This window comes from Heteronotia binoei, chromosome 9, assembly GCF_032191835.1.
Source record: "Heteronotia binoei isolate CCM8104 ecotype False Entrance Well chromosome 9, APGP_CSIRO_Hbin_v1, whole genome shotgun sequence".
NCBI lineage: Eukaryota > Metazoa > Chordata > Lepidosauria > Squamata > Gekkonidae > Heteronotia > Heteronotia binoei.
This window is the reverse complement of record NC_083231.1, coordinates 61,078,489-61,104,937: the sequence shown is the minus strand read 5'-3', so window position 1 is coordinate 61,104,937 and position 26,449 is coordinate 61,078,489. Positions and strand designations below refer to the sequence as shown.

The 26,449-nt window shown below is 42.2% G+C and overlaps 1 protein-coding gene across 5 annotated transcripts in view; it reads right to left on the bottom strand.

Moving 5' to 3' along the window:
• Positions 1–26,449, bottom strand: part of ANAPC10 (anaphase promoting complex subunit 10) — a 47,993-nt gene that overhangs the window by 20,837 nt on the left and 707 nt on the right. For 3 of the 5 annotated variants that reach the window (XM_060246697.1, XM_060246698.1, XM_060246699.1), the window contains exons 2-4: positions 18,223–18,343; positions 16,781–16,871; positions 15,167–15,287 (exon numbers count right to left, since the gene is read on the bottom strand). In XM_060246697.1, coding sequence (XP_060102680.1) covers positions 15,167–15,287; positions 16,781–16,871; positions 18,223–18,337 — 327 coding nt within the window. In that variant the 5' untranslated portion in view covers positions 18,338–18,343. Of the gene's footprint in view, positions 1–15,166; positions 15,288–16,780; positions 16,872–18,222; positions 18,344–24,358; positions 24,459–26,449 lie in introns of those variants that run through there. The other 2 variants (XM_060246700.1, XM_060246701.1) reach the window with 2 other exon arrangements.

The window sequence follows — 26,449 nt, the reverse complement described above, 5'->3', positions numbered from 1 at the left end:
AAAAGTAGCATTCCCTAAAATAGAACAAATCCAAGACAAATAAATAAGACAATGCCAGCATTTGGGGATTCTATCCCTGTTGTGCCAGGATGGAAGCACTAGCACAACATCATTTTGCAACTTTCTGAATTTCTCCAGCCCTCAGCACAAAATTGCAAAGAACCCTTAACCCACTCAAACTCAAGAGAAGGACATGGGCTCCTAAAGATTAAAAGATGCACTACTATTAATTCCCGGGCAGAAGGCAGGCAGCTGCATGATTGACTAGCTGGGAGCTTCTGAGGGTTCTTTGGGATAACTCCATCTGCAATGAAATCAATTCGTTAAGATACCAGGACAGGAATGAGGGGAGGGGGGACCATCCCAGTTCTTCAAGGAGGACTACAACTGGCAAGCATGGTAGGAGACACTTAACCATTTGAGCTTCCAGTCATAGAATCATAGAGCAGGAAGGAAGCAGACTGGACATATGGATTTTGTTGCACAGAATTCAGATAACTGGATTGTGAACACATGTACTATACAGTCACACTTCAACAGGAATAAATTTAGGGGAGTAGGGCCATAATTTAGAATATAGCATGTGAACTGGTTCTACAGCCTAAAGCTAGCACATAGCACCAATATAATAGTTTAAATTGGATGGCAAAACACAGAGATACATGACAACTGCTTTTTATTAAGAAAACGGAAGATTCTTTTCACTTACCGTGAAGTCTTCCTTCTCTGTGGTCCCGGAGTGGTCCAGTCCTTACTCTTGGGATCATAGCTCCTCCTTCTCGACAGCAGGGCTTAACAAACTTGACCCGGAGGGGAGGTGCTTGATCCTCAGAAACTCAGATCGTCTGCCAGCTACCACACCTCCCTAAGTATAACTCCAACATAAATAGGAGAAAGGAAACTTCCAGGGAACAAAAACACAACCCTCTCCTACACATATCCTGAGCCCCTGTCTAAAGGACTCTATGGCGGAAAAAACCCAAACCTAACAGTGTACTACACCGGATTCAGTTACGACTTCCAACCCCGAGGTCCCAGGTCAAAGCTGAAACCAGTTAGACACAACTGGGTGGGTAGGACTGGACCACTCCGGGACCACAGAGAAGGAAGACTTCACGGTAAGTGAAAAGAATCTTCCGTTCTCCAGTGGTCCCAGGAGTGGGCCAGTCCTTACTCTTGGGACGTAAAAAAGCCGTGTCCCAGGGCGGGCCTCTCAGCTTTGCCCAGAGACCACGTGTTGGAGGACTTTCCTTCCAAATGCAGCCTCAGCCGAGGCCACCTTATCAATCCTGTAGTGCCTAGTGAAGGACTTCCAAGTAGCCGCCTTACACACCACCTCCAGGGACGGAAAAGCCCTATAGGCCGCTGAAGTAGCAGCCCCTCTAAGTGAATGAGCCGTCACCCCTACCGGGGGCTCCAGTCCTGTTGCCTTATAGGCCTCACTAATGCACCCCCTGATCCACCTGCTAATGGTGGAGGCCGATACCTTGCGCCCAGTGTCTGCAGCCCTGAAAGAAACAAACAAGGAATCAGACCGGCGAAAGTCCTTGGTTCTGTCCAGATAGAAGCTAAGGGCTCTACGAACATCCAGACAGTGCCATGCCTTCTCCTTCTCATGAACCAGATTAGGGCAGAAAGAGGGAAGCACAATGTCCTCTGCCCTATGGAAACGGGAATTCACCTTTGGCACAAAGGCCGGATCAGTGCAGAGCACAACTTTATCCTGGTGGAATACACACAAATCCTTATGTATGGACAGAGCCTGAAGCTCTGACACTCTACGCGCCGAAGTGATACCCACTAAGAATACCACCTTAAAGGTGAGCAACTTCAGGCTGCATGATGCCATAGGCTCAAAGGGCTTGCCACAGAGCGCCTTCAACACCGTGTTCAAATTCCACGATGGAAATCTATGTACCTGCGGTGGATTAATCAAAGCCACCCCCTTCAGAAACCTCGGGATGTGTGGATGTGTTGAAATAGCATTGCCCTTCTTAGATCCCCTCACTGCTGCTATGGCCGCCACCTGTCTGCGTAGTGTACTGGTACTAAGGCCTTTCTCTAGTCCCTCCTGTAGGAAAGACAACACCACAGAGACCGAGGCCTGTAGAGGATCTTCCCCTTTAACCCCACACCAGGCATGAAAAATCTGCCAAGTGACATTATAGCTTCTGTTAGTTGAAGCCTTTCTAGAGGACAACATGGTGTCTATTACTGGAGTGGAATAACCTAGCCTAACTAACTGCTGCCGCTCAATCTCCAAACAGTGAGCTGAAACATTTCTGGTCGTGGATGCTGCAGGCAGCCCTGAGAAAGTAGATTCTACCTCGTAGGAATCTGCCATGGCTCTACTATTGACAGTCTTTGCAGTTCCGGGAACCAGGCTCTCCGAGGCCAAAAGGGGGCCACCACAATCACCTCTGCTTTCTGTTCCTGGACCCTCTGCAAAAACCTTTGGAGGACTTGGAACGGAGGAAAGGCATACAATAGAGTCTTCGGCCAGTCTGAATTTAGAGCGTCGATAGCAACTGCTCCTCTGCTTCTTGTCCTTGAGAAATACTGTGGCACCTGATGATTGTCGTCCGACGCAAACAGGTCTACACTCGGTGTCCCGAATCTTTGACAAATCTCGCGAAATGTCTCGTGGTGAAGTGACCATTCCGACTGGTTCAGCGCCTGTCGGCTCAGCCAATCTGCCACCACATTGTCTTTTCCTGCCACGTGTGTGGCTTTGATGGACAGAAGATGACCTTCCGCCCACCTGAAAAGGGCCTCCGCTTCATCTTGTAGCTTTCTGTGCCTGGTGCCGCCTTGGCGATTTACATAGGCTTTTGCCGTCATATTGTCTGTTTGTATCAGGACGTGAGTCCCGACCACCCATTGTCTCATGTGAAGCATGGCCAGACGTATGGCTCTCAACTCCAGAAGGTTTATGCTTTCCCTGGCTTCCTGGTCGCTCCACTGACCCTGCGCTACTGCTCCTGACATGTGGGCTCCCCAACCGAAAAGACTGGCGTCTGTGGTCACCACCACTCTCTTGGGTTCCCTCATCTCCTGCCCCAAGGAAAAAAGGCCAGGAGCCTGCCACCACTCGAGGGCTCTCGATAGGTCGGCTGGCAGTGTCAGAGAGATCAGGCTTCTGGCACCTATTTGCTTCTGAAAAGGTAAAAGAAATTTCTGAAGTGGCCTCGTGTGAAAACGTGCCCACTGAACTATGTCCTGGCACGAGACCAGCATTCCCAGTAATTTTGCCAGTAGCATCAGTTTGACTCGCTTCCTTTGCTTGACTTCTGCCATCAGCTGTAAAATCTTTGTCTGTCTCTCCGGAGTCAGAAAGACCTTGTTCTTGTTGGAATCGATCTGAACACCTAGGTGCGTCAGAGACTGGGAAGGAAGCAAGAAACTCTTCTGAATGTTTATGATGAACCCATGCGCCCTGAGCAGCCTCATGGTCAGGTCGAGGTGTTTCTTCGTCTGCTCCGCCGACGGGGCCTTGACCAGAATGTCGTCCAGATAAGGAAAAATCGACACCCCCTGTAACCTGAGGGCTGCCACCAGAGTGACCAGAACTTTTGTGAACACCCTGGGAGACGACTTGAGCCCAAAAGGCAAGGCTCTGTATTGGAAATGGCGCCCGTCGTAAGAGAAACGAAGAAACTTCCGATGACCCCTGGCGATTGGGATATGAAGATAGGCTTCCGACAGATCTATGGAGGCCATGAAGTCCCCCCGCTGGATGGCAAGAAGTATGGACCTCAGTGTCTCCATCCGGAACTTTTTTGTGATAACCGACCTATTCACCCACTTCAGATCCAGTATCGCCCGAACATCCCCATTCTTTTTGGGTACCATGAAAAAGACTGAGTATGTGCCTTGAAATTTCTCTGACGGAGGTACCGGTTCGATGGCTTCTATCGAAACTAGATGGTCGATGGCTAGCAGTAGTGTTCGATGCTTCTCGGGAGACTGTGATCTTTGTACTTCCAAAAAACGGTGTCGGGGGAGGGAGTAAAACTCCAGAGAGTAGCCGTTGGTCACTGTGTCCAACACCCATCTGTCTGAAACTGTTTGATGCCACACATGGGAGAATCTCTGAAGTCGTCCCCCTATCTGACTTGTGTCCGTGGACTCGTCCCAGTCACGCTGAGGTGGGCTTCTTTTGGCCTTTAGCGGGCTGATTCTGTTTCCCCGTGAAGGAAGGTCTACCGTCTCTAGGCTTCGACTGCCACTTTGTTCTGTATGGCTTGAAGGATGCTTGCCTGGACTCTCTCCTATTGCCACGAAAGGACTGAAACCTTTGTCTCGTCCTGTTATCTCGTCGTTTGGATGGCAGAACTTTTTTCTTATTTCTGTCCTCAATAAGGTATCTATCCAAACCTTCTCCAAAGAGTGAGAACCCTTTAAATGGAACTGCAGCAACCTTAGCTCTAGCCGAAGGATCCGCATCCCAATTTCGTAGCCAGGTATTTCTTCTGGCCGTAACGCTACAGGCCATAGCTCTAGCTGACAGCTGAACCGCTTCCAGAGTAGAGTCTGATGCAAAAGCCGTGGCTAATGTTATCTTTTTAAGAGAGTCCTTGACGTCCTTAGGCAGGTCATCCCTCTTAGCCAGGTCAGATAGCCAAATATATGAAGCTCTACAGAAGAGAGATGTGGTGGCTGACACCTTCAAGGAGCTGGCCGAGGCTTCAAAATCCCTCCGCAGAGCCTGCTCAATGCGTTTATCCGTAGGGTCCCTTGGCATTCCATCTGCATCCATCGGGAGTATGGAATTAGAAGCCAAACTATTGACCGGGTCATCCACCACCGGTAACTTCAGCCTCTTACCCGCCTCTGGGATGAATGAAAAGAACTTGGAAAAATTAGAAGAAACTGTTTTCGGCTTGGCCGGGTGCTCCCACTCTGACCTGATAATAGAAAAGAAACCTGACGGCAATGGCACCTGTAGGGGTTTGGCCCCTGATTTTGGAATGATGTCTTCCATACCCAAAGGAAACTCTGTATCCTCCTCATCTTTGCATTTGGGGGTGTACTGAATCTGCAGCGTTCTAATCACCTTTGGGAGTAAGCGTGTATACACGTCCGCAGGAAAAAGTTTGGAATGAGTAGAGGCTACCCCCTCCTCTTTCTCAGAGAGTTCCCCAGTATCTGGAGATGAAGAGGCATCCGATAAGTCAGAATCCTCTTCCTCTTGATCAGAGGGACAGGAGCGTATCTCTGTCCTGCTGCGCTTAAGAGGTCTAGGGGAAAAACTTTCCTCTTCCTTATCAGCCTCTAAGTGTTTAGTCTTGGATGTTCTTTTGAGTGGGGGGGTTGGAGTAGCCACAGAGGCTGCCTGGACCTCCTTTCTAACCAGTTCTTGTATCCAGGATAGAAGATTTGACTTTGCCTCATCTGCAGAAATATCATCATGATGAACTTCTGCCCTTTCTTCCTGTGCTGGTGAATCAGCCAGCTCCAAATCACAAGTGCCCTCCTCCATTAAAGCTCCCTTGGGGAATCTGGTGGAAGCGGCCATCTTAGAATGTATGGCCCTGCAATAACAAAAGAAGGCACAACCAAAATGGCTTCCATTCCCACCAAAATCAGCCCCTCCATACACTCCTTTCCCCCACCAGCTCAACACTGGGATCCTCTCAACAAAAAACCAAACATTCCCTTGTTTTGTTTCCTTCCCCTTTTCCCAATGGCCAAATAGATAGCCAGACCTCTCTATACCAGAGAGGCTAAGGGATAGGGAATGAATGGGAGGGAGGAAGGGGGGGGGGGGGAAGCGCTGAAAACCAAAACTGGCTGCCAGTAGCTCCCAACATAAAACTTTCCTCTTCTGGAGGCTTCCTGGGGATGGGATCATAAGGGCTAGGTCAACTGACCTCCTCTAATCCCCCACCACTCTGCAGAGCTTTCCCAATGCAAGCCTTACCGCTGCTGGGTTCCAAACGCTTCTGCCTCCGTCGCTCCAGGAGGGCTGCGTGTTAACACGAGTCCTCTCCCAGCTGCTCGCTCCCTCTCTCCTCCTCTCCCTTAATTCCTTTGTCCCCAAGGCCCCTGGGTTTGCCAGAGTGCCTTTGCAGGGCGACTGGGAGAAGGCACGATCAACAGCCTTCGGCACGTCCACCAGGCTGGAAAGAGCAGAGGGAGGGCTTCGCGTGCGCGTGCCTCACTCCGAGGCTCCTCTGGCGCCGTTGGAAAAAACGCGGGAGGAAGAGATCCTCCCAGAACGGCCACAAGAGGGAGCTCTTGCCTTCCCTTCTGCCGTCCAGGAAATTTTCAATAGGTATGTTCCTCTTCTTCTTTCTTCTTTATTTCTTTCTATAATTTACCGGGCCAGGAGCCACAAAGGGGCTCTATAGCACGTCCTACTTTGATGGCAGGGCTAAAGAAACTGAGTTTCTGAGGATCAAGCACCTCCCCTCCGGGTCAAGTTTGTTAAGCCCTGCTGTCGAGAAGGAGGAGCTATGATCCCAAGAGTAAGGACTGGACCACTCCTGGGACCACTGGAGAACAAAGCCAATAAAACTAGATTAGCTCCAATATTTTAGCCATAGCCAATAAAACTAGATTAGCTCCAATGTTTAAATGATTTAAGTGACGGATTAGAACATTTTAATAATGTCTTTCTTTAGAAGCAGTCTAGCAGTACAAGCAGCAAGTGTCCAATCCAGATTGACATTCAACAAGTAAAGAGCAGCAACATTTACACCAGACAATTATTAACAGATTCTTAAAAAGTGAGGGAAGGACACAGTGTCTCATCATTAAGCAGTAACAACTGTCTACAATTCAGAACTGCAAGCAACTGCTCATGGGGTAAACAGCAATTGCCCCAGGGCAAATATGAAGATAGCAATGCATCTGACTTACCACATTTCCCTGGGCTGGAAAAACCCCCATCATCACACTATTTTCAACTACAGAGGGGAAAAACAGCTTTACTTTAACGCTTGTGTCTGTAATTATTTTTACTCACTGTTTTATATTATATTATTTGTTTTTAAATCTTGTTATATTTCTATTAATGCATATATCTTATGTATCTTGTTGTGAGCCCGTCCGCAGGGCGAGCGGAATAAAAATCTAAATAAACATATAAATAGAACAAACGCAATCTATGCAAAAACACCAGTACTGTGACTCTTTCCTTGGCTTGATAAAAACTGGTGCACTATTACAACTTGTCTCTCCTGCGCCCCTGAAGGCTGAAAGATGAGTGGTCCTTGTATCACAGCATTTGAGCCCAGGTTAGAAAGAAAGCTGGGACTCTACTGCAGCACACCTCACAGCTTTTTAAGAAAGTGAGGTACCCCTTCTGAGCTGAAGAATGAACATAGTTTCTACCTCTCCTTGTGTAGTATCTGTTACTTTCAAAGAAGTAGAGAGAAGAAAGAGAAGGGAGAAAGAGAAGATGGAAAGAGGAAAGGAAGGAACTAGGATCATTTTATTCAGTGATGTAATAAAAATATCTTTGTATTGCAAATCTTAAGGTAACAAGCAACTTTTTAAAAAGTTAATGACTGTCAAGTCAATCTCCAGGTGAAACTAACAGTAAACTGTGGTTTTATTAGTTATCACTGTCTTTAAAAAGCACTTATTGGCTTAAGCACTTTTTTCCCAAGCCAACTTCAATTTCTTAGACAAGCAGGTGCTTTCTAAAGACAATGAAAACTAATAAAACTGCAGGTTACTATCAAAGTCACAACCAGTGTTCCCTTTAAGATTAGTTAGTGTGAGCTAGCTCACCTTTTTTTAGCCTCCAGCTCACATATTTTTGTCTTAGCTCAGGGAAAATGGCCCCAGAGCAAACTAATTTATGCAGTAGCTCACAACTTTAATGCCAGCAGCTCACAAAGTAGAATTTTTGCTCACAACAACACAGCTTAGAGGGAATATTCATTTGACAGTAATTAACCTTAGTTTTTAAAAAGACTTTACATTTAAGTGACTTCTTTAAAAAAATCACTATGGGTCATAAGTGAAACCACCCTGCTAAATATCAAAATGGTAAAGTACTGAAAAAAACAATCACAAGTTTATATTTTCTTATCAAAGAGTTCAAAGATAAACCAACAGGTATCAAATGCAAGCATTCAAGTGCAAGTTACTATTCAAACTGGCTGAGGAACTAAACTCCAACAGGTAGGGAGGGCTTCCCTAGCTATCCAACATTTCTAAGTAAACAGAAGGTTGGCACTGCTTTCTGCTTGGTGACAGAATACTACTGCTTATCTTGGACACTAGAGAATAATCCCTGCCACAAAGAAGGAAAAAATCTTGAAGGAAAAAATCTTAAGAAAAATGACAAACTGCACAAAATAAAGAGTCTATCAACTCTGCTTTGCCTTGATAATCTTGAAAGCAGTGTGAAAAGGCAAAAAAACCCCACCAAGAGCTTATTAGGCCATCAGCAACCCTGTATTCACACAACAAACTGGAGTTTTCCATGGCAAGAGCTGTCCAGATTCCTTCTCAGTCTCATATGCTCTCTCAACTACTGTGAACTGCCTGCTTTAGGAAGCCTTCAATCTAGCCTCACTTTGCTTAATGCCTGAATTCCAGTATGTAAAACTGGAGTATTTCTTGCATGAAAGCTGAGATTCCACATGAATCCAGGATTAAACCTGGCTCATTCTTGCCCTGCCTTGTTACTTTAGAATACAAACCAAGGTTGCATGAGAACAGGAAGCCCTGAACCAAAAGACTATTGCCTTCTTTCCAGGAAAAGCAAAAAAAAATTGTTTAAGAAACCTTACCCCATGGTCTGTTTTTTCTAGTGTTCATGCTGCCTGTCACATGGGCTAGACCACAGACTAAGAGGAAATGCTTTTTCATAAAACCTAGAATCGTATTAAACATTGATACCACATCTCAAAGGGAATACCATGTAGTTTATTGACAGCAGAGTCATACCACACAGATGACTCTTTGCTTTGTTACAGAAAACATTCACACAACCACATTGTTATGAGAAGTTGCAGTTTGAAACGGAAGGTCATAAGGAAGGGACAACTTTTTTGTTTTTCAGGGTCTTTTTCTTACCAAAGTCATCCCCCCTGCTACTTTTTGCCCCTTTCAGGGGAAAGGCTGCATTGCCCTATAGGGTGAAATGCAGATGAGATTACAATTTTGATTTTTAAAAAGCCAGCAGAAAGAAAAAAAAGATAACCACCACTCCCCACCTGAAAAAGTTCTGCTCCCAAGTTTTAGCCACTGCAGATGCCTTGAGTAAAATCAAAAATAAAATCAGGCAAAACATTTATACAGTGAAGCACCGTGAGCTTAGTCTGACCCCTTGAATAACCCAATATCTTATTTAGCATGTATTAAATCTCTCCTTTCCCTGGAACTCAAAGCAGCATACAATAAGGGTGCCCAGGTCCTCTCTTGACAAGACCGAGACCTATTTAAGCTTCAGCAGAATCATCCTCTCCAGTTCTTTTGGATCACACCCATAGCAAAGATTCAGCACAATGAGACTACCTGCTTGAGAGAAAAACCTGCTGAAAACCCTTGTACTAGACTACAACTGAAAAGTTACAGAATTTCACTGATCCTACCACTTCTAAGCAGTGCCCACATGACAGATACAGAAGGGGTGAAAGAGAAAATAGTTGTGATTATTTTTAATCTTCAGTTTCCCGTTCCAAAGGACAGGTAGGTGTACTTTTAGCAGCAGGGATAAGCTGTATGTTTCACAGGCACATCACTCATACTTTCTCCTTGCATCCTTTCACTAAACAGCTTAAAACCTCATGAAGTCTAGTAAGATATGCATACACCTTTTAAGACCTCCAGGCCTTTTCAAGGCTGTAAACCTTACCACTGCATATGGTACGCATTGTCTGTTTGCTATGCTTTCTTTTTATGCTTATGTAATACTATTTTCTAGAGTGGTTTAATATATCCTACTTAATACTCCTTGCTTTAAGATTGCTGAAGTCCTAATCCTATAATTGTATTGATTTACACTTGTGTAATCTACCTTTAGTCTCAGTGGGGTACGAATAAAGTAAAAGATTTTAGGACACCATGCATGGAAGAGGCTCAGCCAGGAGTTGGCAACCTTAATCTGAACCACCATACAGCAGAATTCTTTTCCTTTGCAACCCACATGGAGTGATGAAAAAGCAACGTAACTAACCTATATGAAGAAGTCACAATTTCTTCTGAAACAGATCCTCCTGGTTTCCACAGCTTGAAAAATGTAACTCAAGTACTATTTCCAGAGGTTGGAAATTTTCAGAGGACAAGAAAATATTTTGGTTCCCAGCTTTAAATCCTTTCCAGATCAGAGTAGCTACTCCAGGGAAGACAAATGTATACTTCATATTAGTTGCAAAAATCCCAGTTGACATTAAGAAGTCATTGTTTTGTAACTCATCAGTTGGCAATAGGGAGAAAACACAAAACTACATCGTAGGATTTTCATTATAAACCATGAGCTGGGCAAGCATCCATGGAAAAATATTTTTTAAAAGATTTAGTTGGATTTTCCATGCAGTTAATCAGCCTGAAACCAAGGAATCATTGTATAATGAAGTTACTTTGGTCAAAAGATCTTATAATCACACTGCCTTCTTTAATGACTTGCCTCAATTATTTTAATTGAGCCACTATCAAATTTAAAAGGTACAGACAAATCACAAATGATTTGAATTCATGGCCAAATATGAAGAACTATGCGACTATCACCCCCCATAAAGCTGACCTTGTAATCCCATGCATGCTTAACTGAAAGAGAAGCCCACGGAGCAAAGTGATTCTCACTTCTGAGTAAACACGCAGAATCAGGAGAGACCAGGGTAAAAGACATTCCCTTGTGTTTTCTACATGTTTTGTAACCAATGAAAAGTTCATGTATATGTATATATAGGGCTTTTTTTTTAGCAGGAACACACAGGAATGTAGTTCTGGCTGGCTTGACATCAGGGGGTGTGGCATAATATGCAAATGAGTTTCTGCTGGGCTTTTCCTACAAGTTTATATATATATATTTCCTTCAGAAAAGTGTATGTATACACAGACACACAAGAAGATATCAGCAATTGCTATTCACAAAAAAGATGAACATTTTTTAAAAGTTCATTAAATAATAGCCCATATACTCTTATTATTTTGATGTTAAATTAGAAGGTGAAAAGAGCTGTAAAGAAATTTTTTACTATGCAACACCATTTAATAATGTAGCAAAACAACAAAAAGTCTTTGTGTTTAAGCTACTCTTTATCCATGGCAAAAAAAAAAAAAAATCCCATACACAAAGGGAAACAAATACCAGAAAAACACTAGTTTGAAAACTGAGTTTAGTCTCTACAAAGGCCTGTGCTATACCTAGAAGTGCAGTCTCAAAAACCTGTCACATACACACACATCAAGGGTAGCCTAAAGACTTCCTCCTGCAAATTACTAAGGTTATATTTAGAATCACACCATTACAAAGGTATAATCATTAATTACCAGAAGAGTAGACAGCAGGACAAAACCAAAGCTAACATTTAAAGACAACAGTGACACCTAGTGGACAAGGAAAACAAAACATGCAAGCACAGATAAAAATAGGGCTACACAGAATATTCTCCCATGTTGATTTTCAGGTTAAAAGAACTGCTTTCAGACTTGGGGCAAAAGTCACACACACACAACTTTTCTTGCAAGAATATTCACTTTTTAATCCTGTTCACTAACAATGGTCTCCTGTATGCACAACTGCTACATCTTGTCTTCCAATTACTGTGTCTTTTTCCTGAATTACAAAATGCTCATCAGCATAACACTGTACACATTATTAAAGATTCAAAATATAATTACACTTATGCAAGGAAAATCCCAAAGACAAAATGCACAGTTGGAAGTCATTTTTACACAAGCAAATTTACATACATACTAGTATAAAATATGTAGTTCACATATATATACAAATCCATTGCACACAACAGAGAATAACCAACAGAAATCCGGTATTATATACTGTTTCAAGATTTTCTTCATTAGAAGAATGCAAGTCAGATGAGTTTGCTGCTGATAAATTTCCTTCCTGTGATAGCAGTAAAACTTGCTGTTGAAAGACAAACTTATAATCTTTGTGTGGCCCTTAATACAACACAGAACTTGTTTCATATTTAAGCAGATATTGGATTCCTGTTAGCTGTTCTCAGTCATGCAATGGATCTGTTTGGATGTATAAGCAGCATATTGTACATTATATATACATATGTATGTGTAACTTACAACTGCATGTTTTGTCTTTGGAGTTTATTTTATTTATTTATTTATTTATGATTTATATCCCGCCCTTCCCACAAAGTGGCTCATATTCTTCCTGGAATATGTGTAATTATATTTTCAGTCTTTATTAATGTGTACAGTGAAGCACTGATTAGCATTCTATGATGTGTAATGTGTTACCTACCATACACTGTGTTCCTCCTTGGTTTCTTTCCTGAGTAAGTCATGGGCAGATGGTCTGTCATGGATTATATAGTGCAAAGGATGATGTCATATCACCAATGAGCCAGTCAGATTTGTCTATAATGACATAACTGAGGGCAAAGCCATTTCAGGGTACATGCAATGCTTTCTGGATGAGTCGGATGTATGATATTAGCCACCTGGGAAAACTGCAATACATAAACTGACCGAACAATGCTATGCAGCCAAACTTAAATGCCTATGTGGTGATCTCACTGAGGGCAAAGTCAGTTCAGAACAATGGCAGCACTTCTTGAATAGGCACACATTTTCAAACAAAAATATTGTGAAGAGAAATATATTTTAACATGTCAGAAAACATTCTTGAAAAGCAGCAAGTTCTCTTGCCTCGTTAAACAGGCATTTGTGTTTTGCTGTCTTGTTGGTCTAGAAAGTGAAACCTGCCAATAGGGAATGATGACACCTTGTATGGCAAAAACAGTTGCAAAATTTTCAAACTGAGTTTGCAGACCATTCTTATTATACTAGTAGTATTGCAAATGTCATAGCCTCCCCTGCTGTGCTCCACTCTACTTATTGTGTTTGCTCTCCTAATCTACCCACTTACTCTAGTGTTGTTCCATCTAAGGACACACATAAATAGAGTTTATTGGGACTAGTTATTGTGTTACAGATGGTCATCTAATGACTGCATTATATAGAGCAGGGATGTCAAACTCATTTGTTATGAGGGATGGATCTGACATAAATGAGACATTTTCAGGCAGGGCCATGTGTGTCATAAAATGTAATGCCAGGTAGAGAAGATACAAGTTTTGTAAAGGACACAAACACAATTAAGATTTTTTTTAAATGCTTAAAAGCTTAGCACTCTTGCAAGATTTTGTTTATTTAGCAGTTTCTGATAACTGACACCTCTTGTTCTGAATTATTGCATCAAAATCTGGAAACAGTATCTACGCTGTAGCAATCTTAAGTATGCTGTTCAGGTGTTGTTCAGGTGTGTGTCTGTAAGCGGAAAACCTACTTTTAATTACAGAAATCTCATGGTCCATACTTTGAGCCTAGGACTCAGGGGGAAACATGAAATGGCTGGGCACTGTGAGCTTTTGTTCGTAAATTGCTTCATGTGCTGGTCAGCCAATGGAGAAAATAGAGGCTTTGCTCTTTGAGCAAGCCTGGCAAAGCAAGCTGTGATGCAGAAGGAAGCTAGAGAGAGAGAAGGAAGCAGATGACAGCGAGATGCTCAGGGGCCTGATAGGAGCCCTCCAGGGTCCTGATTCAGCCCTCAGGATGCACGTTTGACACCCTTGCTATAGAGTGTTTTAATGATTTGCCAACATTTTATGTTCTTAATTTATTGTTTATCCATTGTTGAACCCACCCTGAACCTGTTGTGCACGGCAGGGCAGGCTAGAAATAGAATAAAATAAAAATAAAATGGTAGATTATCCTATAGTTCTCCTAAAATCTGTTTAGGAAAAATAATATAACAAGCCTGGCAAGGAGAAGTGCCTCTTTGGGATAATTTCTGAATGACAGGTTGAATTCTATCAGCTTTTCCATTGTCCAATGAGGGAGAACGGGGCCCCCTTTTTGACCACCAAAAACACTATCCTGGTCTGCAAACTCAATTTTAAATTTTCTTTGTGGTGCCCCCATAAGGACACATGCCACTGTACACAAACTACAGCTGTAGCCAAATTCTTCTGTGGCACAAATTCTTCTTGTCTTCCACCCAAGTTCAGTATTAAGTATCGCAACTGCAATACTATCCTGAGGATAGCAGATGCAGATGCCATGCATACAAAAGCCACAAAGGACAGGGGGTGCAGCAAGGAGGAAAAATAAGGCAAGATCAAGAAGAAAAACCAGCAGGCTTTAGCCCTGACTTCAAGTACTTTAATCCACAGAGCTTTTCAGAAGTTCTGTTTTGTTCTCTCCCTTTCAAAATACAAACACAGGAACTTTTGTCTCTGTCTCCTATCACCAAAGTCTGGCTTGTTGCATGGGTAGGATAAAGTATAATGCATTCTTGGCACTTTTGCTCAAATCCCTTACTAATTGCTACAGCATGAGTGTGGCTATGATCTACTTTCTCCAACATGGTAGTTTAGACACTGCCATGATCATGTCAGAGCAGGAACTGAAAATTTAAGGAGGGTTAAAAACTGGCTGTAAGTAGAAACTGTAAGTAAAATCCTGTTACAAAATCTTTGCACTGCTTGATGTGACATGCGAGTACTTCTGCTATGCTTTAGTTCTTTCTGGTTGATTCAAGACTTCTACAGTCCTAATGCCATGTTTGTTGAATGTCCCATTTTCTTGACTGAACTGACTCACTCTGTTTAATCTGCCTTGAGTCCCTCTGAAAAAGGCAGACTTATAAATAAAATTAATAAATGGCATGATATGAAAAGAAACATGCATGAATTTTTGTCATTGTATATATGTACACTGAACTTTATACCTTTCCATGGTGGTGGATGAAGTAATTTCTTAAAGTAGCTTTCTTTGCAGGCTCTCATATTCATGGGAGTTTTTAAAAAACAATAATGGAACTATGACAACTTGGGAAGAAAATTTATGGGCAGAAGCTAGCTTTTTGTTTGTGGTGATTAAAAAAAACTCACCCAAAAATTTTTTTTGTGCTGTCACTACGCAAAATGCTATAGATAAGTTATTTTAAAACTAAGAATACCTTCCCAACATATGATATTAAGCAGCATGATGCATGTACCCGGATTTCCTGTAGGTTATGAAAGTTGTTTCCTACTCTGACGGAGATCTTGCTTGGAGTGTAACTTTCATCCGATTTATAGTCTGCATAAATACAAAGTGTCTTCACTGTTGTTTTTCTTCTGGAAACAAGAAACATCATTTAAACCTTGTGAGAAGCAAATGTCCACATTTCATTCTAAAAGGTTCAAACAGCAGGAATTAATTTAACAGCTTCTTTTCTCAACTCACATAAACAAAAATATTATACATCTTTAAAAATATCACACAAAACCAGGGTACTGATTTCAAAAAGGCCAACCAAAATATGTTTTTCTTTATGAACAAACTTCACTATGTCTTCCCACTCAGCCTGAGAGTCAGGTGGAAAGCATCAAAAAGGATTAATCCTGACTCTGGAAGGCATAGAGTACTATTATGTTCAGAGTTATTGCAGTGTCAGCCCATTATAGTCAATGTGCTAAGACTTGGGTAAGTCTGCATAGGACTACATTACAAAGTTATTAGCATCTACGGCTAGGCAAAAACATCTTCACTTGGTATACGGGACTGTATGCTTATGCAGACTTGGCTCTAACCCCTAGAATGAGCTGCTAAAGTCTTCATGTCATTGAAGACTTCACAAATTGCCTTGAGTTCTTCAGAGCAGAAACCCAGCGGCATTTATTTGCTTCATGGTGTCACTTAAAACTGCAGCCTTAAGAGCAGAACCATGCACACATTTTCCAGAGAGGAAGTCTCACTGGACACACGTGCATCTGCCATATTCCAAGTCAGACCACAGGTTTATCGATGTCAGTATCATCTACTTTAACTGGCAACAGCTCTCCAAAGTTTCAAACATCTTTTGCATCACTCCTCCAGTGCAGGATACCTTCAGCTGACGTAATGGAACAAATGGAAGACTCAACCCATATTATGTTCATAGTTGTAACCGCAAGCAGACAAATTGAGAACAGTTAAGAAACAAAATAAGTTTAACTCTTCTTCAGTCTGGATAAGTGTGTAATAAAACGGACAAAAAAAAAGAAGTCAACATGGAAATAGAGTTCAATAATAGCTCTCAGCAACATAATGACCCAACCTGGTCAAGAAAATCCATGGGATTTATGCCTACAGAAACAAGGACTGTTGATTCAGGTTTTCCTGATCACATTTGACCCTAATGTTGTATTTAAAAGCCATGTGTCTATCAACTGTATCAAACTTCAATAAACTGGTTTCCAAATGTTACTACTTAACTGAGTATTTGCAATGTAGGTAGTCAGGGCTTTTTTGGTAGAAAAGGCCCGGCAGGAACTCATTTGCATATTAGGCCATACCCCCTGATGTCACTACTGTTTCACTAAAGGCTTTTTTGTAGAAAAAGCCCAGCAGTAATTAATTTGCATATTAGGCGACACCTGCTGCTGCCAAGCCAGCCGGAACTGTGTTCCTGCTCAAAAAAAAAAAGCCCTGTAGGTAGCATTCAAAGAAAACATAATTATGAAAACATAACTAATTTAACTTGTAGAAAGATGAATTCCTTCTGCACCCGCAGCTTCTAACTTCTTTCAGTGTAAGTAGGCAACTATATAAAGTCCAACACACACAAATATATTTAAACATTTAATACCTGAATTGTATGTTCACCAAATGAGGCTGTGATCCATCAGACTGCCAGTATGTTTCTAGATTATCATCTCGTAACTGGTCCACACCAAATCCTAATATGAACAAAAAGGCTCACAGTCTTTGGTACTATGTTTCCCCACAAACATCACAATATTACAGCAGGTATGTAAATCCCAAGCTGCTTCCAAGTATTTCAAGTGAAACTCCTCAGCGGTCCAATAAATTTTAAAAGATGGAGAGTTGCTGCTGGACTTTACCTTTCCTCTCAGGCTAGAACTCAAGGAGCCATGAATTGAATGAAAAATGGCAGATGTCTAAATATCATCTGTTGGTACACCTGAATATCCTACTCTGACTGGATAAATAAGCAAAACAGGCAGCTTCCTGGTTAGAGGAAAGAGAGAACAACAGCAGTGCTCTTTTGAAGTGATATGCAGAGCTTTGACAGTGATAGGTTGGCACTGGCTGCTGGGAAGGACAAAAAGGGTCATGTGTTTGGGTTACCACAACATTCCGGTGTTTTAAGCACAGGAAATTCAGCAACCTTTGTTTCACAGAGCAAAAAGCATCAGCTGTTAGACCTTCATCAAATATCTACATAATACAATTTATGAAAGCCATAATACAATTTATGAAAGACATTTTTAGTTAATGATTACTTTAAAGTCAATTTACAAAATGTTTATTCAGGATAGTAGAAGCCAATGAATTTGTCAGAAGACCGAACTGTGGATAAATACTACTTTTGTTTATATTTATATTTATGGCAGAAGTGCGTAACACAGAGCAAGTTTCATTGGCTTCACAGGGTCACTGGAAAGTTGACAGTCTAGTTTTTATAAACAGTCAATAAGGTGAAGTAGGAGAAAGAGAACTGGGCTTAGACTCTGAAGAAAGAATAGTTCACATTTTCCCAATTCCTGGAAAGTTTTCTTGAGAGGACAAGAAAAGCAGGGAAGCAAAAACATGTCTGATGCCTTACCACTCAACATGTGTTAAACCAACAGAGGATTAATATTTACCATCTGTATGCAAATTTATGTAAAATTAAATATTATATGTAAAACTTTAAAGTGCTCCAGAGTGCTGACCAAACTGCCATGCCCCACTTTACAGGACTATACATACAATGGAGACCAGGGCTGTGATTATATAGTATATTATTGTATCATCAGAGTCCACTTATTTTTATAATGGTAATTACATGCAATGTTATGACAAAGCAATTATTTGCCATATCAACATACCAAAGTAGCATAGGTGGCCCAAAAAGAGAATTGTTTAAATAAATGAGCAGCATCTAAAAATAAGCATTCAAAATTCCAACCAAGATCTTCTAAGCAGATGTAAATTATCCCAGAAAAATAACTTTCCATCCAAGCAGCTCAAATTCATCAAGGATGTATGTGGTCGGACTGTTTATCATTTGGATTTGCAGTTTACCTGGTTTACAAGAGGAAAGTGACCAAACAGCTTGTGATCCTATTTCACGAACAGTTCCTGTCCTTTCCAGCTGCTTCGGATCTGCACCAGGAGGGGTCTTGTTGGTGGTGGTCATTTCTCACTATACAAAGATGTTTGTGAAAGATTATTTAAAAAAAATCTGTTTTCATAACAATAGGGGAAACAGTCTAATAAATTCTGCCATAAATGTAGCAATTTTTGGCTGTAATCCAGAGAGTCCTTTTAACTAACTGTAACTAACTGCAGAACAGCAAATGTAGTAATCAGCTTTTCAAAAACAATAAGCATAGAAACAATTCAGTTCAATGGCTAAAATTTATGTTACCATGATGGCTACCACAAATGCACTCTCTCTGAGAGCCAGTTTGGTGTAGTGGTTAAGTGGGCGAACTCTTATCTGATAGAACCGGGTTTGATTCCCTACTCCTCCACTTGCAGCTGCTAGAATGGCCTTGGGTTGAAAGGACAGCTTCTGTGAGAGCTCTATCAGTCCAACCTACCTCACAGGGTGTCTATTGTGGGAAAGGAAGGTAAAGGAAATTGTGATCCACTCTGAATTCAGAGAGAAGGGTGGGATATAAATCCAATATCTTCTTCTTCTTTAATTTACACATGAACACACATGAGTGCACACGCACTTACATCCAACATTTACAACTATAAAGATGCTAAAAATAATCAAGTGTCACTTTCTGTTTCTTCAATAATGCACTAAGGGAACAAGCTTAAGATGTACTCAGAAGAAAACCTTTCAAACATACGGCTCACGGGCCAGAACCAGCCCCTGCAGGGCTCATATCTATCCAGTGAGCATATTGTTCTCTCCTGCTTCCTTCTTGGGGGAGGGGAGGTTGTTGCTGCCACACTGCCCCTTGCTTTTGCTCAGCTCCCTCAATTGCTCTCTCCTGCTTCCCAAGTGTCTCTTCCAGGCCCGTAGCCACTTGGGAGGGGGGGCACTGACAAAGGCAATGTCCTAGCCCAAACATGCCCTGTCCCACCAAACAGCCTTGATCATGTAGACACATTATGGAAATGCTGGGCATTCCTCCTAGTTCCTGGTAAGTGCACCCCCCTTCCTCCACCAGCTGCTCAGAGGGACCTGAGTCCCTCTGGATTTGTAGTTCCTACATCCCAGGGTCTTGGTCTTCCAAAAAGAAGGGGAGCAGATTGGAGAGCTCTTCACAGCTGAGCTTTCTTCTGGTTTGTCTCAAGGAGGGGGACTTCCCCAAAGGGTGGGGGGAATACTGCATGCTTTCTTACGTTCCCGTTTAAATGCACACCTGAGGTTCCATAAAGGCGAGCAAGACCCGCCACCTCTGCTGTTGCTGCTGGCTCTGCTGCTGTCACCACAACATTACCAGCCTCTCTCTTGCCGCTGCCTCTGTGCACGTCTGGAAAACACTGCATTTTTTTTTGCTGACTGGTTGGCTGCAGTTTAATTTCAGTTTCCTCACTTGCTTGGATTCTGTCTTTCTGTGTGCCACTTGCATGAGTGAGCACCAGTTTGGAAAGCAACTCAGGGCTAGATGCAGAGATTAAAAAGAGGGAGACACACCCCCTCTCCACATGCACACTCACACATACACACACATGTGCACACAGGCATACACCAGCTCTTCCTTCCTGGGAGAATAGTCTTTTGCATTGAGCAGGCAGCCACTGCAGCCATGTGTGCCCCTTTGGCTCCCCAGCCAGCCACTGTGGGTTGCTTAGGTCCCAAAGGAAAAAAGCCTCCCTGCCAGAGCCAACTGGTCAGTACACTGCACAAGCTGGTCTCCGAGCAGACCCGTAGTTATGGTGGGGGGCCCAGGGGCCTGGCCCCATCATGCATCAACTAGGCCCCAAGGCCTTGCTGCTAGAAATGCTTTATATTTTTAATTATTTTAACTCATTCTGTAAAGTTTTACTGTACCCTTCCTGCTTCCTGATTTACTGCCTTTTCCTGATTTGCTGGTAACCCTACACATGACCTTACCAGCTCTCCCTCCCTCCCTCCCTGTGCATTTCCTACCTCTGATGGGATATCTGTGATTGTGGATCCTGAGCCTGACACTGCTCTTGCTCCTCCTGTTGGAGACGGTGCAAAGCATGGACATTTCTCTCCCTAACGTATATATGCTTTGCCTTGCCTGTGGGTGGTGGTGTGGAAGAGGCCACAGAAGCCCATGTGGGAGCAAGCCTGAGCCAAGTCAGTGGACTGTGAAGCACACATCCAAGCAGGCAGGCAAAGAGAGCGAGAGGGAATCTCGCTGCCCTGGGTCCTGGACTTGCTGCCGCCTTCTGTCTCCTGCTTCTGCCGCCACTTTTTCTTCCTTTCACCCTCTCTGCCCCCTAATTCTGGCTTGTGGGGGTGCAGCTGGGGGGGGGGGGGCTACCTATGCAAGTTAGTACTCAGAGGGGCAGGGGGAAAGAAGAATTTTTTTTAATTGTTAGGGGGAAAGAGTGACTTGTCTAAGAATTTTTTTGGGTGAAGACCTTCTTGGCTCCTTCTCCTTTCTATTTTCAGTTGTGGGAGGGACAACAAGCAGATAAGAAGTCAGGATGGAACATCTTTGTTAGTTGATTCTGGGGAAAAATTGGCTGGGGGGCGGTAAGGACACTGGCCTCCCCTCTTTGGCCATGGGAAAGGATCAAGGAAGCCCAGGTTGCACATAGCTTTCTGTCTCCCTTGGTTCTCCCCTCATACTGGCCACCCAAGTTTGATGCTGTGTCAAAAGGCGGGTGGGGGTGAAGAGCTTAAAATACAGTTCATGGTTGAAGAGCTGCAATTCATGATTTAATTTTTCGGCTGCCCCACAAGCCAAAAACTCCTGGCTATCGGCCTGTCTGCAAGGTGGGTGGGCTTTTGAAAGCCAGCCTCAATCCCCCAGCTTTAATTCAAGAAGATTTATTTTCTCTTCCCACCACCCTTGCTTTTATTTACTGGTGATCAATCAGATATCCATCTGAAGTGAATCAGATTTGCTTCCAAGCAAAGGGTCTGCAGAGAATTCAGTTTATGGTTGCTATCAAAAGTGCACACCTCTGGGGGAGTGAGGGTTGTTGGAAATCCATGCAGTTCGTCTCTTCATTCTCTTTATCCAGTTTCTCTCTGAAATCCTACAATCTGTTTCTTTCTCTCTTTTTTAGAAATTTAGTCTATTTCTAATGGAGGGTGGGCAGGTAGAGAGATTCTGCAGACTTTAAAATTTGACTGTCCATGCTTAGAGGCAGTCAGTGACTTCCTCCTACTAATGCTCACTTCTTCAGATAGAGATAGAATATGAGTCCATTGCTCCTTATATCTTGGGGAGTGGAGTTATTTCAGATGCCAAATGACAATAGTAGGCATTGGTAATGAGACAGGAAACCTAGGTTTTGATTCAGTCCTGGAGGATCATTGGCTTGAACTTCATTATCAGTTGCAATTCAGCAGTCTATCTTTCTAATCTCTTTTTGAGATTGCTTTGTAAGAGAAATGCTACTCTTAGGCCTGCAACTGAATGCCCTGGGAGGTTTTTGAATGTTGTGATTTCTAATATCAGACTTATGTCCATTTATTCTTTGCATCTTACTGGACTGAAACCTTCTGGACTAAATTGAGACCTAGGTGTTCTATCTCATTACCAATGCTGGTAATACCTATTACCCCTTTGCATATCACACCTAATCCAATCAAGCCTGTTATTGTCATTCAACTGCTATTGCCATTTGGCATCTGAAAACACCTTTATAAAGTTTAAATCTCTGGTACCTCATGTTACATTTTATGGCATGCATGGTCCAGCCTGACAAAGCGGCATTTATGTCAGGTCCAGCCCTCATAACAAATGAGTTCAACACCTCTGTTTCTGAAGAGGAACAAGACCTGTGCCTTGCCCATGGAACTGGAGTAGGCGGGACTGGGTTTTGGGGATTTTTGCCATCATCTATTTAGCATAAACAATGTAAGAATAAAATTGTTTAATTTTTTGTTGTGACTAGCACACTAGAAAGCCATTAGCAGAAATGGATTATAAAATGATTGCATAATGGGAAAAGTCACAGAGACCTTTAAATTGTATTAGTTACAGCTACTGGAATACTTTCAAACTTATTAATAGCAAGACCAATTTCCACTGTGTCAGATGTGGTTTCTAAACTCTTTTCACATTCTTCAAAATGTCAAGAGAGTGTGGTTTGCAGCCATGTACCTAATTGTCTCTTCAGCAGCAGTTTTCCATTTGAATAATCAGAACATATACTTTCAGTGCCGGAAAACAGAATTTTCATGGGACGCAAACAAGGAATGTTTTCATGGGCCCAGGATTACAGAGCCAATGTGCAATAACTCAGTCACCGCAACATACTTCTTATTTCCGGAAGACAAATAATACAATACATGGTGATTAAACTTTTTCCATTTCTAAAAATGTATCATTTGTACCCACTGATCCTTTCTCTAGACAAGAGTTTCTGACTTCAGCTTTTCTTCCCAGAGATTAGACAGAAGGACACAAATCCTTCACACAACAACAGGAAACTGCATTTTTCAAACTCTCTTTATGTACTACATTTTTGTTACACTGCATGACTTGCAGTTGCATGTAACTCTGCTTCAGATTTTTTAAATGAAAAACACCAATTCTTAAAGGAAAGTCAAAAGTAAGTAAAATGCAAGATAGCACACATATAACATAAAAAAGCTCAGCCATGTTGGTCTGAAGCAGCAGAACAAAGACTGAGTCAAGTGGCGCCTTTAAGACCATCAAAGTCTTATTCAAGGGATAAACTTTCATGTACATGCACATTTCTTTAGATAACTTCTTCAGATATCTGAAGAAGCATGTGGGCACACAAAAGTTTATACCTTGAATAAAAACTGTGTTGGTCTTAAAGGTGCCACTCATCTCAAACTTTATAAGAAAGCTCAGTTTACATCAAGCAGGTGGAATCAGAAAGTGAGTAGTCAGAGCAAGGAGCTGTGGGAACCTGGTAGAAGAGAGAAACAGGCAGAAATGTTCTAAGACAAGTTATTACTATAAGCAATTCATGCCCCATTTACATATCAAGCTCACCAAAAAGAGTAATATAAAAGTATTATATATTTATATAATTAGTTAAAATATTTATTCCCCCATCTTTCTTATACCTCAAGGTAACTGATGTATTCAGAATATACAGATTACAATAAATTCCTCCCAAACCCCTCTTCCCCCTATAAAAAGGTGTCTGCAGCCTATCCCCGCAATAAAACCACTAACAAATAAAATGGTCTTACAGCACCTCTAGAGACAGCACCCCCCGCTCACTGTTCCATATGGGTGAGAGCTACAATGGAAAAAGTACAGGCTCTGGTTGCTGCCAGGTAGGCTACCCAAAGCAGGGTAGCAGCTAACAGGTAGCAGCCTGAGGGCAGTCGTTAGTTGGCAGGAGAATAATGCTTCAGGTATGCGGATCCTAGTCTGGGAAGAGATAATTCTTTATATATGTGGGTCCTAGGCTGGGAAGGGCTTCAAAGGCCATAACCAGTACTTTGAATTCATAATGTTAACATAAGCACTAGCAAACCTGACTAGAGAGGGAATTTACACCTCAAGTGCTATCACAGAAAAGGCCTTTTCTCTAGCAGACATCCACCTAATTTTTTAATGCAGCAGAGGTCACAAAACCTGCTCAAAAAGATTTGGGCAGGTGGATGGATCCAGACAAAGGGCTGGATCTAACCAGCTTTTCTACAGATGAAAAAGGGAAGAAGGATTGTGCAATGTGCATCAATAGGTCCCAAAGTTATACTGAGGACTGTGGGATCTGCATCAACAAAACACATGTCAGACAGCGGCTGTAACGAGGAGGAAAAATGGACAAAATTACATAGTAAAGCTGGCTGGATCTAACCCAAATTCTTATAGCCAGAACCAGAAGAGCAAAATTCTAAGTACCTAGTAGCCACGGAACCCAGTGTATTAAGCCTTGTAACTAGCACTTGGGTTGCTGAAGAGGGCAACAAGCAAACATCTCATTTTTTCTCAGAGCTAGCTTACCTTTTCCTACTCTTTTAGTACCTTCCTTTCCTAATCTTTCCAGACTCCACTCTGGCATGATATTGCCTGAAATACAGCGCTATTTGCACTCTTGAGATGAAGAAAATACTCACAGCTGAGTTAAGGGCCTAACCTTCTCTTCCTTTTTCTTTAGTATTCTCTGCTATCCTAGCTGGATCGCATCAATTGTGGCTATAACTGTAGGCCCAGAAGCTAGAGGATAACGACAATATCAGATTTACCTTCAAGCTGTTTTGAATAGGGATGGGCACAAACTGAAATTATGCTCTATTTGTGGTTCACGAACCGAAGTTTGTGACAGTTCCATGAACCTTTAAAGCACTTTGTGGCAGTTCGTGGGTAGAGCAGAAAGCAGGGATTTAAGAGGACTCCCTATAAACCCCTGCTTTCTGTTCCCTGTGAAAGCTGCAAAAATAGCTAAGTAGCAGGGAGCAGTCTGCTCTCTGCCACTCAGCTATTTTTCAAACTTTCTGCAAACCCCATTTAAAAGAAGTGTGATCTCTCTCAAAAGGCCTTGCAAGGCCACAAACCACAAACTGGTTTATTTCATGAATGAACCTCCCAGTTTGATTTGGTTCATGGTTTGGCCAGTGCAGGGTAGTGTCTAAGAATGTCGTACTGGAACAGAAGAGCCTCAAAGTCAAACTTTCTGCAATGAAGCTCCCCATCCTTGGTCCATTTATTATCTGCCACCCTAACCTATCTTACAAGATTATGGTGAGAAACAAACAAGAACTATGTATGCCATAACCATGAGATCCTCAGTGGGTGGCAAGATGAATAAATGAATAAAACAGCAAAAAAAATTATCAAACAAAATTTCCTCTTCATTCACTTTGCTGTCTTGTTGGCTTGTACACAATGAATACTCAGCATGACCAGAAGAAGGAAATTCAGTGCCATTTTTAGATGCCTAAAAGTAGAGATGCATTATTTGTAACATCCAGTTTGCATTCTATGGTAATATACAAACCATTCACATGTCACAGATACAGGCAGAGTAAACCAATACCTCAACAGTATTATATAAATGATGTGTGTAACCCCATATCCCACTGCCTGGTGTGGAGGAGTACAGGTTGTACAGCTTTCCACAGCCACTCTTCCCAACCAAGAAAGACATAAGAATAAGAACATAAGAGAAGCCATGTTGGATCAGGCCAATGGCCCATCCAGTCCAACACTCTGTCACACAGTTGCCAATATATGTATGTGTGTGTGTATATATATATATATATATATATATATATATACACACACACACACACACACACATATATATATATACATACTGTAGCTAATAGCCACTGATGGACCTCTGCTCCATATTTTTATCCAATCCTCTCTTAAAGCTGGCTATGCCTGAGCATTCAGACATCATGCAGGCCATAGTGTTTATGCATGGAAACATATTTAAATGGACAATTTCTGTACTAACCAATTTGTATTTAGTATTAGCAGTTCAGCCAGCACCACAGGCCAGTGTGTACGATAACTACATTTTAACATGATGCTCATTAAACAGTTTTTACATAAGGCTCTACCTCTGGCCCATGCCATGGGCGTTTCATCCCTGAACAACAGCATAATCTTACAGAGAGATCTCTGTCTCGGCCTCTTTGCTCTGTGCCCAGGGAATGCCTCAGGGTCTATTACATGTTTATTTGGTCTTCCAGGGCAACTGGTTGGCTGCTGGGTGAAACCGAATGCTGGATTAGATGGACCACTGGTGTGATCCAACAGCCTCTTTTTATTGCAACCCAAGACATATGGAGCTGAGGTATGTTGTGCAGAGTGTTTGCACCAGCAATATTCTACCAGATACAATTTTGTAGACAAGTCAAATAACCCAAATCAGAGCTACATCCCCCTGCCATCAATCAAATAACAACCTCCCATTGTATCCCATCCTACAGAGCCAACATACTGGAAGAACCATTTCTGCCTCAGGCAAACAAACTCAGATCAAGGCATAAAGTATGTGTGGATCTAGACAACATCCTAAAACTAACAAAATAAAGTTACTCTGCCCGTGAACAGAGACACTTTTACCATTAAAATCCTTTTTTAAATAAAGGAGACTTTCTAACATATATAACATTATCGCTAGCTTTCTGAGTAGTGATTCCCTACACTGCCAGAATATTTCTGCAGCTGTATTTCCTTCTCACTACAATCTTACA